This window comes from Trematomus bernacchii, unplaced genomic scaffold (assembly GCF_902827165.1).
Source record: "Trematomus bernacchii unplaced genomic scaffold, fTreBer1.1, whole genome shotgun sequence".
Lineage (NCBI taxonomy): Eukaryota > Metazoa > Chordata > Actinopteri > Perciformes > Nototheniidae > Trematomus > Trematomus bernacchii.
Genome location: NW_022987702.1, coordinates 238,796 through 251,277, shown reverse-complemented (window position 1 = coordinate 251,277; position 12,482 = coordinate 238,796). Strand labels below are relative to the sequence as shown.

Here is a 12,482-nt window from a genome sequence, read left to right as displayed (position 1 = left end):
CATTGCCTACGTTGTTGAGAGACGCGACGTGAAGCGTAAGACGTGGACTCTGGCCACGGATCACTCCGAGAGTCCGGAGTACACAGTGACCGGACTCCAGAAGGACTCCATGTATCTGTTCAGAGTCTGCGCCAGAAACCGGGTCGGCAGCGGACCCAACGTGGACACCGACAAACCCGTACAGGCCAAGAACAAGTTTGGTAAGACTGGATTTCAATTGCATTATGCATTTCAAATGGGCCTAAAGTGATCACATGTTTTCCAAGTGTTGATATGTGTTGAAGAAAAGAAATGAGCAAGAAACAACAGTGAGGAAACGGGAATGGCCTAAAAATGATCCATATTGCCTTAGAAAGGGCAACCCATCTCATAAATGAGGTTCTATATAAAATGAGTGCTCAGGTTCCTGACTAGTTTTCTGTCTCCGATGACTTCCAGACGTTCCCGAGGCTCCTCTGAACGTCATCGTTGGAAACGTGACGAAGTTCGGCTGCACCGTCTCCTGGGATCCTCCGGAGTCTGACGGCGGCTCGCCCATCACCTCCTTCGTCATCGAGCTGCGCGACCGCACGTCCGTGAAGTGGACGCCCGTGCAGATCACGAAGGCCGACGAGCTGAGCGCCATCGTCAACGACGTCATCGAGAACAAGGAGTACATCTTCAGAGTGAAGGCGCAGAACAAGGCCGGCGAGGGGAAGCCCAGCGCCGCCTCGCGCCCCGTTAAGATCATGGACCCCATCGGTAAGCTAGCATTAGCTTCAAATTCACTTTATGGACCCCTAGTGGACATTTAAAGCCTCACAGTCTCTCAAACTCACACAGACTTTAACACAACTTTGCATAAAGCAACACATTAAATGTATAAATCTCTGCAATACTTACACCACTGTTTATTTAAGTTCTTTGCTGCTGTTATGAAATCCACTTTGCCCCGGCCTGAAACACTGCGACAGTATGGGATCAGATCTACTTAATCGATCCCAACCTGGGTATTTCTCCATCACAGCAGCATGTTAAAACAAGGCCTAAAAGGTATAACCCCTGAAGTGCATGTAGTGATATGTATGTTCTGATTCCCCCCTGCAGAGAGGCCCAGTGTGCCCCTGAACCTGGTCTCGCAGGACCAGAACAAGAACTCTGTGCAGCTGAGCTGGGAGACGCCGCTGAGGAACGGAGGCAGTACGATCACCGGATACATCATCCAGCGCTGCGAGGAGGGAACCGACAAGTGGATGCGGTGCAACACCCGCCTCTGCCCAGACCTCTGCTACAACGTACGGAAAAAAAACACCTCGGATACATCTTGAATGATTTCTGATACGGGACTTAAGTTACTGTGAAGTTTGAAGCTGATCATTTCAGTAAAAAGTGCCAAAATGTCAGGCTATTTAAACACTTATTTGTGCAGCTGCAAAATCATTTCACAGTTATTTGCTTCTATTGGCTGCTTCAAAATAAAAGCCCTCCAGTGGATCCTTCAAAGTAAAAGTCTTCTAAAAGCATGTGGTCTTCACGGTGAAGTCTTTAAGCCCTTTACAAAAGTCTTTTGCAGCTTCTCCCCATTAAAAGTCCTCCAGCAGTGGTTTCAAAGTAAAAGCCCTCCAGCTCCTTCAAAGTAAAAGCCCTCCTGCTCCTTCAAAGTAAAAGCCCTCCAGCTCCTTCAAAGTAAAAGCCCTCCTGCTCCTTCAAAGTAAAAGCCCTCCTGCTCCTTCAAAGTAAAAGCCCTCCAGTATCTTCGTTCAACTTTTATTTTATTTGATTTTGACACTGTACCTGTTCCTGTACGTGTTACCTTCAGGTGTCTGGTCTGAAATACGGGAAGAAGTACAACTACAAAGTGTTCGCTGAGAACGCTGCCGGACTGTCCGACCCGTCCAACACCATCGGCCCCCTGCTGGCCGACGACACACACTGTGAGTGTTGTAATTATCACTGACTCTAAAAATGATCAAATATAAATACAGTAAAAGGTCCAGTACCCATCATGCACCTCTCTCCCCCCTGCAGTCGCTCCTTCCTTCGACCTGAGTGCGTTCAAAGACGGTCTGGAGGTGATCGTGCCGCAGCCCCTCACCATCAGGGTCCCGATCACCGGGTACCCCACGCCCGTCGCCAAGTGGACGTTCAGAGAGAAAAAGCTGAGCACCGACGAGGAGCGCGTCTCCATGACGACCAAGTCCTCGTTCACGGAGCTCATCGTGATGCCGAGCGTCCGCCCCGATAAGGGAACCTACACCCTGACGCTGGAGAACGACGTGACCTCCGTCAGCGGAGACATCGAGGTCAACGTCATCGGTACGATTTCACAAAGATTTACACGTTTTTTAATAGAAACTTTGATCACACATTTTTTAACATTTACATTTTTTGTAGTGTGCATTCACAGCTTGGCGTTCATTTATTTAGCCATGTTAACTTTGACGTAGCTCTGATTTTAATTTATTTTTTGGACACATGTTTTCTTAATATAATCCTTTCATTTGTCACAGAGAATTCTACCACATTTTCTTATTAAATTCACACTTCCAAAAATAATTTATTAACATATTTCTGCCACATTGGACTGTTCTGAGATCAGCCTCAGTAGTTTCCGAGTAGTCCGGTTGTTCCAGTTAAAAACCTTTCCTTTTGAATGTGTGTATATTAATATATCTGTGCTCTCTGCAGCGGCGCCCAGCGCCCCGAAGGACTTCAAGGTTCTGGAGGTGACCCGGCAGCACGTGCAGCTGAGCTGGGAGGCGCCGGAGCACGACGGAGGAAGCCCTCTGATTGGGTACCAGGTGGAGAAGAGAGACCTGTCCCGCAAGACCTGGGTCAAGGTAACACTGTTTATCCTAAATGATTATTCAATTCAAGATCCAAAGATCCAAAGGTGTTCTCATCAGAGGCTCAGCAGCTTCAGAGTAGAAACTCTTCTGACCTGAGCTCCTCCAACGATGCAACATATATCATAAAATACCAAAATACAAATAAAGAATAGTGCCAGAAGTCTATATCCATGTAAATAGATGTGTAGATCCTCCAGTATCTCAGACTCATCATGTGTCTGATATTCATTAAACTAATCCCCCCCCCCCCTCTCAGGTGACCGCTGGGATCCAGGACCAGGAGCTGACGGTGACCGACGTGATGGAGGGGAAGGAGTACCTGTTCAGAGTCACCGCCTGCAACAAGTGTGGACCAGGAGAGCCGGCGTACATCGACGAGCCCGTCAACGTGTCCTCGCCCGCCAGTGAGTCGCTGAGGCGTTAGAAACATGTGTTCACCAACGTGGAGATTGGGTCAGCTGTTAGGACCTGGGATAAATGTTTGGATTCATCTTCAACTTGTTAAACATTTTACACTTTTTTTAACACACATTTTGAAGCCACTTTTTCGTAAAATTATTATTTGTACATTTTTCCAAATTTTTTCCAAGAAAAGTTAAAATGTTTGTCATTTTATCACAAAATAGATAAATAATTTTTTCTCACACTTTTGACACGCAGCCTTCACATTTCACATGTTGGCTCTGTTAGGTAAAAGGTCTCAGTTATTATATCAATCCACCCGATCATCCTGTTAGTTTCAGTCAGAATATGGAGGTATATATTGCACAGGTATTAGGGCATATATATATATATATTGCACATAGTTGGTATCGGCTTTTTAAGGGTTAAAATGTGGAAGTCCAAACATGGTAAAGGGCACGTACTTGAGGATGGGTCTTCCTCCGTCGTCTATATTAAAGATAAAACGTTATTATATATTATTATAGTCCAGAGTTTCTTCCTAACCCCCTCTCTCTCTCCCCCTCTCTCCCCCCCAGCGATCCCCGACCCCCCCGAGAACCTGCGCTGGAGAGACAAGTCGGCGAGCGGCATCTTCCTGACCTGGGAGCCTCCGAAGTACGACGGCGGCGCCGGGATCCGCGGCTACAACGTGGACCGCCTGCAGAGAGGCACCGACAAGTGGGAGCCCTGCGGAGACATGGTCCCCGAGCTGAAGGTGCAGGTGACCGGCCTCACCGAGGGCCAGTGGTACGCCTACAGGGTCCGGGCCCTCAACAAGCTGGGGGCCAGCAGACCCTGCAAGGCCACCGACGAGATCCAGGCCGTGGACCCCAAAGGTACCATCAGGGGTTCTTTTGAACATAGACAGGAAACCTCTCAAGTTCTTTATCAGATCAGATCAGATCAGATCAGATCAGATCAGATCAGATCAGATCAGATCAGATCAGATCAGATCAGATCAGATCAGATCAGATCAGATCTGATCTGATCTGATCTGATCTGATCTGATCTGATGTACTTTCTTCATCCCAATACACAGTAAAAGCCCCCCTGCTCCTTCACAGTAAAAGCCCCCCTGCTCCTTCACAGTAAAAGCCCCCCTGCTCCTTCACAGTAAAAGCCCCCCTGCTCCTTCACAGTAAAAGCCCCCCTGCTCCTTCACAGTAAAAGCCCCCTGCTCCTTCACAGTAAAAGCCCCCCTGCTCCTTCACAGTAAAAGCCCCCCTGCTCCTTCACAGTAAAAGCCCCCTGCTCCTTCACAGTAAAAGCCCCCTGCTCCTTCACAGTAAAAGCCCCCCTGCTCCTTCACAGTAAAAGCCCCCCTGCTCCTTCACAGTAAAAGCCCCCCTGCTCCTTCACAGTAAAAGCCCCCCTGCTCCTTCACAGTAAAAGCCCCCCTGCTCCTTCACAGTAAAAGCCCCCCTGCTCCTTCACAGTAAAAGCCCCCCTGCTCCTTCACAGTAAAAGCCCCCCTGCTCCTTCACAGTAAAAGCCCCCCCTGCTCCTTCACAGTAAAAGCCCCCCTGCTCCTTCACAGTAAAAGCCCCCCTGCTCCTTCACAGTAAAAGCCCCCCTGCTCCTTCACAGTAAAAGCCCCCCTGCTCCTTCACAGTAAAAGCCCCCCTGCTCCTTCACAGTAAAAGCCCCCCTGCTCCTTCACAGTAAAAGCCCCCCTGCTCCTTCACAGTAAAAGCCCCCCTGCTCCTTCACAGTAAAAGCCCCCCTGCTCCTTCACAGTAAAAGCCCCCCTGCTCCTTCACAGTAAAAGCCCCCCTGCTCCTTCACAGTAAAAGCCCCCCTGCTCCTTCACAGTAAAAGCCCCCCTGCTCCTTCACAGTAAAAGTAACAAATCATTTCTTTGTGCAAAACAACCAAAAACAAATAACTTTTACACCGAAAAGAAATAGCGAGCATGAGTTCACAGCTCAGAAGCATTCAGGGTTTGGTTTCTAAATAATAGTTGTAGTTGAGATGAAGTAGCACAGCTCCTCACCACAGTCCTCTCCCCCTGCAGAGGCTCCAGAGATCCAGCTGGACGCCAAGCTGCTGGCCGCCTCACGGCCAAGGCGGGCAGTAAGATCGAGCTGCCGGCCGAGGTGAAGGGGGAAACCAGAGCCCCGCGTTGAAGTGGACCAAAGCAGACCTGGTTCTGAAGGCGGAGGACCGGGTCTCCATCGACACCACCCCCGGACACTCCACCGTCACCATCGCCAAGACCCAGAGAGACGACAGCTCCACCTACATCATCGAGGCCACCAACAGCAGCGGGCGCGCCACCGCCACCGTGGACGTCAACATCCTGGGTGAGAGACTTCATCCGGAGCCTTTCTTTGAATACGGCTGTTCCTCAGCACTGTCCCTGATTACCCAGGTGTCACTGAGAGGGGTTGTTCACTAAGAGGCTTTTACTTTGAAAATCTCCAAGTGCATTAAATAGAAAGTTAGAAAGTTAGAAAGTTATGCATGATTTAATCTAACAGGTTTAAACTTTCCAAAGAGAATAATATTGTGTGTATTACAACATACTGCTAAACTGTGACCGAATATCAATTTATTTTATTTAGTAAAAGAAACAGAATTATGGAAATGTATTGTATTAGTTTCTTCTTTCCTGGATAACATTTGAAGCAGTCCGTCAGTAAGTTTGAGTTTGATTTAAAAAACATTTGTACCTGAATGTCAAATATGGTCTGAAGGTTAAACATTTCCATAATCCCTACTCTCTTATGTCCTGGATAATAATCACCCTGCCCCCCCCCTCAGATAAGCCCGGCCCCCCCGCGGCCTTCGATATCTCAGAGATCACCAACGAGACGTGCTTCCTGGCCTGGAACCCGCCCCGAGACGACGGAGGATCGAGGGTCACGAACTACATCGTGGAGCGCAGAAACGTGGATAGCGAGATCTGGCACCCGCCTGTCCTCCACCATCAAGCAGACCACCTACAAGGCTGTAGGCCCTCACCAAGTTCAAGGAGTACATCTTCAGGGTCTTCGCCGAGAACCAGTTCGGAGTGGGACCCCCCGCGGAGCACTTGCCCATCATCGCCAGATACCCCTTCGGTACGACACACCAACACATTCAAATGCACAGGTGTTCTCATCAGATGCTCAGCAGCTAGTGGAGAAATGGAGATGACATCAATCTGACCTGAGCTCCTCCAACGATGCAACATGTATAATAAGTAGTGCTAGAAGTCGATATCCATGTAAACAGAATATGATATGTACAAGAACAGAATGTGAAATTAAATAATGTACATTAAGACAGAATGAAATACGGTTTATTGCGGTGATAACTACTTATATAAATAAGTATATTGCAAGATGACAAACAGATGAATGTTTATCGGGCACTTTACAGAGCCTCAGGTGTTTAGCTGAGGATCTAAGTGTCCTTGCTGGTTGATCAGATGAGAGACAGTCACTTACATATGTTGGGGCAAGGTTATGTAAAGCCTTGTAAATCATTAAAGCACTTTAAAATCAATTCAGAAGGGAACCGGTAACCAGTGCAGTGATTCCAGTGCAGTGATTCCATGTGTGTTTTCTTGGTATAACATCCTGTACCAGTACCTCCACTGTGTCTAACCCCCCCCCCTCCCGTCCTCAGACACCCCCGGCGCTCCCTACAAGCTGGAGGCGTCGGACATCGCCAAGGACTCGGTGACGCTGGCCTGGTACGAGCCGGACGAGGACGGAGGCAGCCCGATCACCGGGTACTGGGTGGAGCGCTACGAGGCCGACCTCGACAAGTGGATCCGCTGCAACAAGCTGCCCATCAAGGACACCAACTACAGGTGGGGCCCCCCCCCCCCCCCTGAGAGACAAAACACCTTCCTGTCTGGAGGTCAATGGTGCTCTGAGTGTGTTTTTGGGTGTTATCCTGAATTACAGTCTGTGGTTAACACAAGCTGAAGAGATTTCAACGTGAGCCCTCAAACCCCTGAACTCTCTCTTCTCCGTTGGTTTCCAATCTTTTAATAACATGCTCGTTGTTGTTGTTATCCCCCTCTGCAGAGTCAAAGGTCTTCCCACCAGGAAGAAGTACAAGTTCAGAGTCCTGGCGGAAAATCTCTCAGGAACCGGAAAACCCAGCGCGGAGACGGACCAGATCCTGATCAAAGACCCCATCGGTAGGAAACACAGGGGATAGGGTTCAAACTGACACTAACAGATATCACCATGAAACTCGCCCACTTCATTTCTGACGTCAACACAATTATTTTTTACATTACAAGTTTACTGAATTTGTTGTATATGCTAATGAGGCTAATGCTAACACTATTCAAATTCAAAGGTTTGATCATCAGATGCTCAGCAGCTACAGTGTAGAAAGGCAATGACATTCTTCTGACCTGAGCTCCTCCCACAATGCAACATGTATAATAGAAATACAAAAATACAAATAATAAATAGTGCAAGAAGTCTATATACATGTAAACAGCGTATGATATGTTCAAGAACAGAATATGAAATGAAATAATGTACATTAAGACAGCAATTAATACGGTTTATTGCGATGATAACTATTAGTAACAGATGGAGCAATCTTATTTCAAACTGTCTGAAATAAGATGCTCCATCTGTAGCCTGCAACTCAGACACAGTTATTGGAAATAAACTCCTGATTGTCTCACACCTTTTAATAAACACTGTTCTCTGTGTCCTCCAGACTCCCCCTGGGCTCCAGGTAAGCCCACAGGAAGGACGTGGCGAAGACTTCCTGCTTCCTCATGTGGAGCGAAGCCGGAGCACGACGGCGGAGCGAAGATCGAGGGGCTACGTGATCGAGTGGCTGAAGAGCTAGCACCAGACGGACTGGTATCAGGGTGGCCGAGGAACATCAACCTGCTGGAGCACTCCCTGAAGGGCCTGATGGAGAAGCAGGAGTACTCCTTCAGGGTCCGAGCCGTCAATGTGGCCGGAGAGAGTGAACCCAGCGAGCCCAGCGAGCCCGTGCTCTGCAAGGAGAGACTCAGTAAGAGACACTAAAGTCAGGTTTAACTCTGCAAGGAGAGACTCAGTAAGAGACACTAAGTCAGGTTTAACTCTGCAAGGAGAGACTCAGTAAGAGACACTAAAGTCAGGTTTAACTCTGCAAGAGAGAGACTCAGTAAGAGACACTAAAGTCAGGTTAACTCTGCAAGGAGAGACTCAGTAAGAGACACTAAACTAGGGTTTAACTCTGCAAGGAGAGGACTCTCAGTAAGACACACTAAACTAGGGGTTAACTCTGCAAGGAGAGACTCAGTAAAAGACTCGGGTTTAACTTAAATTCAGGTTCAACTCGGAAAGGAGAGATTTAGTAAGAAACACTAAACTAGGGGTTTAAGTTCAACTCAAGTCAGGTTTAACTCTGCAAGGAGGGACTCAGAAGAATCTAAACTCAGGTTAAGTTAAACTTAACTCAGGTTGTTGTACCTTAAATTAAATGCACACATTAAACTCCCCCCCTCCTCCTCAGACCCCCCCTCAGCACCCCGCTGGCTGGATGTGATGAGCGTCACCCGCAGCAGCGCTGATCTGAAGTGGTCTCTGCCGGAGAGGACTGGCGGCGCCCCCATCACTAACTACGTGGTGGAGAAGAGGGACGCCAGGCGTAAAGGCTGGCAGGCGGTGGACACCACGGTGAAGGAGCTGAAGTACACCGTGTCTCCGCTCAACGAGGGCTCGCTCTACGTGTTCCGCGTCGCTGCAGAGAACAGCGTCGGAGTCGGAGAGTTCTGCGAGCTCAAAGACTCCGTCATGGCCAAGGACAACTTCTGTGAGTCCCAGAGAGAGTTTGGAGCAGATGAGGTATCTTGTTCAGGACGGAGATCATAATAATAATCTTTATTTGATCATTTTTCTGCAGCTGCTCCCGGCCCACCCTACGCTCTCAGCGTCTTCGGCATCTCCAAGAGATACGTGGACCTGCAGTGGGAGGCGCCCAAGAACGACGGAGGAAGACCCATCCTCAAGTACGATTCCTTTAACATGTTTGAACTTCCACATTTGAAACCTTGACAAGCCGATCCAGCAGTATGACTGTGTCCTCTTCCTGCAGATACTCGTTGGAGAAGAAGGAGAAGCTGGCACTCGCTGGGTGGAAGTGCGGGAAGACGTCGGGTCCGGACTGTAAGTACCGGGTCACGGACGTCATCGAGGGAACTGAGGTCCAGTTCCAGGTCAGCGCGGAGAACGAGGCGGGGCACCGGACCACCCAGCGAGCCCACTGAGATCCTGACCATCGAGGACCCACCGGTCCAGTGCTTCACCTCTCAGGACTGAATATTATTATTTACATTAAGAGCCGGGGTGTAGAGAGAACTCAGACATCTTTATTTAACTCCTCGATAATAATAATGAATCAAATTCTGATGAAATTCCCCTGTCCCCCCCCAGGCATCCCCTCCCCCCCCGTGGAGCTCCATGTCACCGTAGCCAGCCGTGACTTCCTGTCCATCGCCTGGAAGCCCCCCCAGAGGGACGGCGGCTGCCCCATCAGAGGGTACCACGTGGAGATTTGTGCTGCCGGCACAGAGAAGTGATGAGAGTCAACTCTCGCCCCGTGAAGGAGCTGAAGTTCTGCGTGACGGCGGAGGAGGGCGTCGTTCCCGAGAAGGAGTACATCCTGAGGGTCCGAGCATCAACTCTGTGGGCGTCAGCGAGCCTCCGACCTCTCAGAGACGTGTTCGCCAAAGAGTCCGACTGTAAGCAGCGCCAACGCTCCAGATTATCATTTTAGTTTGACTTGCATGTATGCACCATGACATCAAGTCAAACTCCTCCTACGTGTTCCACCGGGTGATAAACCTGATTCTGATCAGTGACTACACCAGGGACGTCTCAGAGCGGGTACAAGTACACAGATCAGTGACTACACCAGGGACGTCTCAGAGCGGGTACAAGTACACAGGTCTTAAGTCAAAGTAGAAGTACTCAGATCTTGTTCTTGAGTAAAAGTAGAAGTACTCAGATCTTGTACTTGAGTAGAAGTAGAAGTACTCAGGTCTTGACTTGAGTCAAAGTAGAAGTACTCAGGTCTTGTTACTTGAGTAGAAGTAGAAGTAAGACTCTCAGGTATTGTACTTGGAGTAAAAGTAGAAGTACTCAGGTCTTGTACTTGAGTAGAAGTAGAAGTACTTAGATCTTGTACTTGGAGTAAAGTAGAAGGTACTCAGATCGTGTCCACCCCTGAGTAAGAAGTAGAAAGTACTCAGATAGCCTTTGTACTTGAGTACAAGTGGAGAAGAGTACTCTGATCTTTGACTTGAGTAAAAGTAGAAGTACTCAGATATTGTACTTAGTAAAAGTAGACGTACTCAGATCTTGTAGTAAAAGTAGAAGTACTCAGATCTTGTACTTGAGTAAAAGTAGAAGTACTCAGGTCTTGTACTTGAGTAAAAGTAGAAGTACTCAGATCTTGTAGTAAAAGTAGAAGTACTCAGATCTTGTACTTGAGTAAAAGTAGAAGTACTCAGGTCTTGTAGTAAAAGTAGAAGTACTCAGATCTTGTACTTCAGTAAAAGTAGAAGTACTCAGATCTTGTACTTGAGTAAAAGTAGAAGTACTCAGATCTTGTACTTGAGTAAAAGTAGAAGTACTCAGATCTTGTACTTGAGTAAAAGTAGAAGTACTCAGATCTTGTACTTGAGTAAAAGTAGAAGTACTCAGATCGTGTACTTGAGTAAAAGTAGAAGTACTCAGATCTTGTACTTGAGTAAAAGTAGAAGTACTCAGATCTTGTACTTCAGTAAAAGTAGAAGTACTCAGATCTTGTACTTGAGTAGAAGTAGAAGTACTCAGATCTTGTACTTCAGTAAAAGTAGAAGTACTCAGATCTTGTACTTGAGTAAAAGTAGAAGTACTCAGATCTTGTTCTTGAGTAAAAGTAGAAGTACCAGAGTGTAGGAATACTCTGTTACAGTAAAAGTCCTGCATTCAAAATGTTCCTCAAGTAAAAGTAGAAAAGTATTCTCATCAAAATATAGTTAAAGTAGAGACAGTAAAAGTAGTCATTGTGCAGATTGGTCCATTTCAGAATAATATCTATGATATGTTTTATAATGATTGATCATGAAAGTGTTCTCAAAGCTGGTAAAGGTGCAGCTAGTTTGAATGACTTTGTATACTGCAGGGTAGCTTGTGGATTTACTCCAGGTGGAACTAAAGTCTGATTTAAACACTTGGTTATATGATGTTATGTTTTTGCAGGTAACCCCCAGCTGGAGTTCCAGACTCTGGACCTGGTTGTCGTGGAGACGGAGAAGCTTCACATCCCCATTCCCTTCAGAGCCGTGCCCTCGCCCAGGATCACCTGGCACAAAGACGGCAAGGAGCTGAAGGCCGACGAGCGCCTGGGATTCAGGTCTGTTTCTACTGGGCATCACATCATGACCTCCTTTTGAAATAGCAGAACATCTGAGGGTTTCTTCTAAGCTTGTATTTACGTTTCCTCTATGTTTAAATACATTTCTGTATATTATCTGAGTTTTCTGATACACTTTCTAAAATTAACGCTCACACACAAAACAGTTAAACCACTTTAATACTCGGCCAATATTTGACATATATACTTTGAATAAAATGTGTTAAGTAGTAAACAGTTTGAGGTGGAGGTGTTATCAGTGGCTGATGGGAGAGTGTGTGTGTGTTCAACAGGAAGGAGTATGTCTCCTGTCACCTGGAGGGTCGACAGCAGTCTGCACTCTGACGCAGGGACAGTACAAAGTGACACTGGAGAACAAGATGGGAGCCGCCAGCGCCGCCATCAACGTCAAAGTCATCGGTACGCACAACGCACCCTACACACCCACCCTCACACACTCACCAGCCACACACAACTCACACACACCCTCACACACTCAGCACAGACACACCAATACACAGACACAACACACCTCAACACAGGACACACACCATACACACACTCACACAGAGACACACACACTCACACAGAGACACACACTCACACCCTCACCCAGACAACACACCCTCACACACTACACACAGAAAAACACCCACCATACCACAGACATACATAAAAAGGAGCCAAGCGACGACCAACAACCAAGAACGGACACCCGACAAACAACACACCCTCATAACCACACCTCACACCTCACCAAGACACACCATGCACGCACTCACCCACTAACACAGACACAACCCTCACACCACTCACACCCTCACACACTCACACAGACACACACCCTCACACCTCACA

At 47.7% G+C, this 12,482-nt stretch overlaps 1 protein-coding gene across 1 annotated transcript in view; it reads left to right on the top strand.

Moving 5' to 3' along the window:
- Window positions 1–12,482, top strand: part of LOC117490100 (titin-like) — a 241,720-nt gene that overhangs the window by 147,056 nt on the left and 82,182 nt on the right. The window contains 26 exon segments of the mRNA XM_034139686.1: window positions 2–200; window positions 439–741; window positions 1,087–1,274; window positions 1,799–1,913; window positions 2,008–2,295; window positions 2,668–2,819; window positions 3,085–3,232; window positions 3,809–4,108; window positions 5,287–5,322; window positions 5,325–5,380; window positions 5,383–5,575; window positions 6,036–6,184; window positions 6,186–6,227; window positions 6,229–6,334; window positions 6,885–7,071; window positions 7,292–7,407; window positions 7,947–7,973; window positions 7,976–8,016; window positions 8,018–8,252; window positions 8,739–9,038; window positions 9,129–9,234; window positions 9,321–9,462; window positions 9,464–9,510; window positions 9,651–9,799; window positions 9,802–9,966; window positions 11,471–11,624. Of these exon segments, the coding sequence (XP_033995577.1) occupies window positions 2–200; window positions 439–741; window positions 1,087–1,274; window positions 1,799–1,913; window positions 2,008–2,295; window positions 2,668–2,819; window positions 3,085–3,232; window positions 3,809–4,108; window positions 5,287–5,322; window positions 5,325–5,380; window positions 5,383–5,575; window positions 6,036–6,184; window positions 6,186–6,227; window positions 6,229–6,334; window positions 6,885–7,071; window positions 7,292–7,407; window positions 7,947–7,973; window positions 7,976–8,016; window positions 8,018–8,252; window positions 8,739–9,038; window positions 9,129–9,234; window positions 9,321–9,462; window positions 9,464–9,510; window positions 9,651–9,799; window positions 9,802–9,966; window positions 11,471–11,624 (3,944 nt within the window).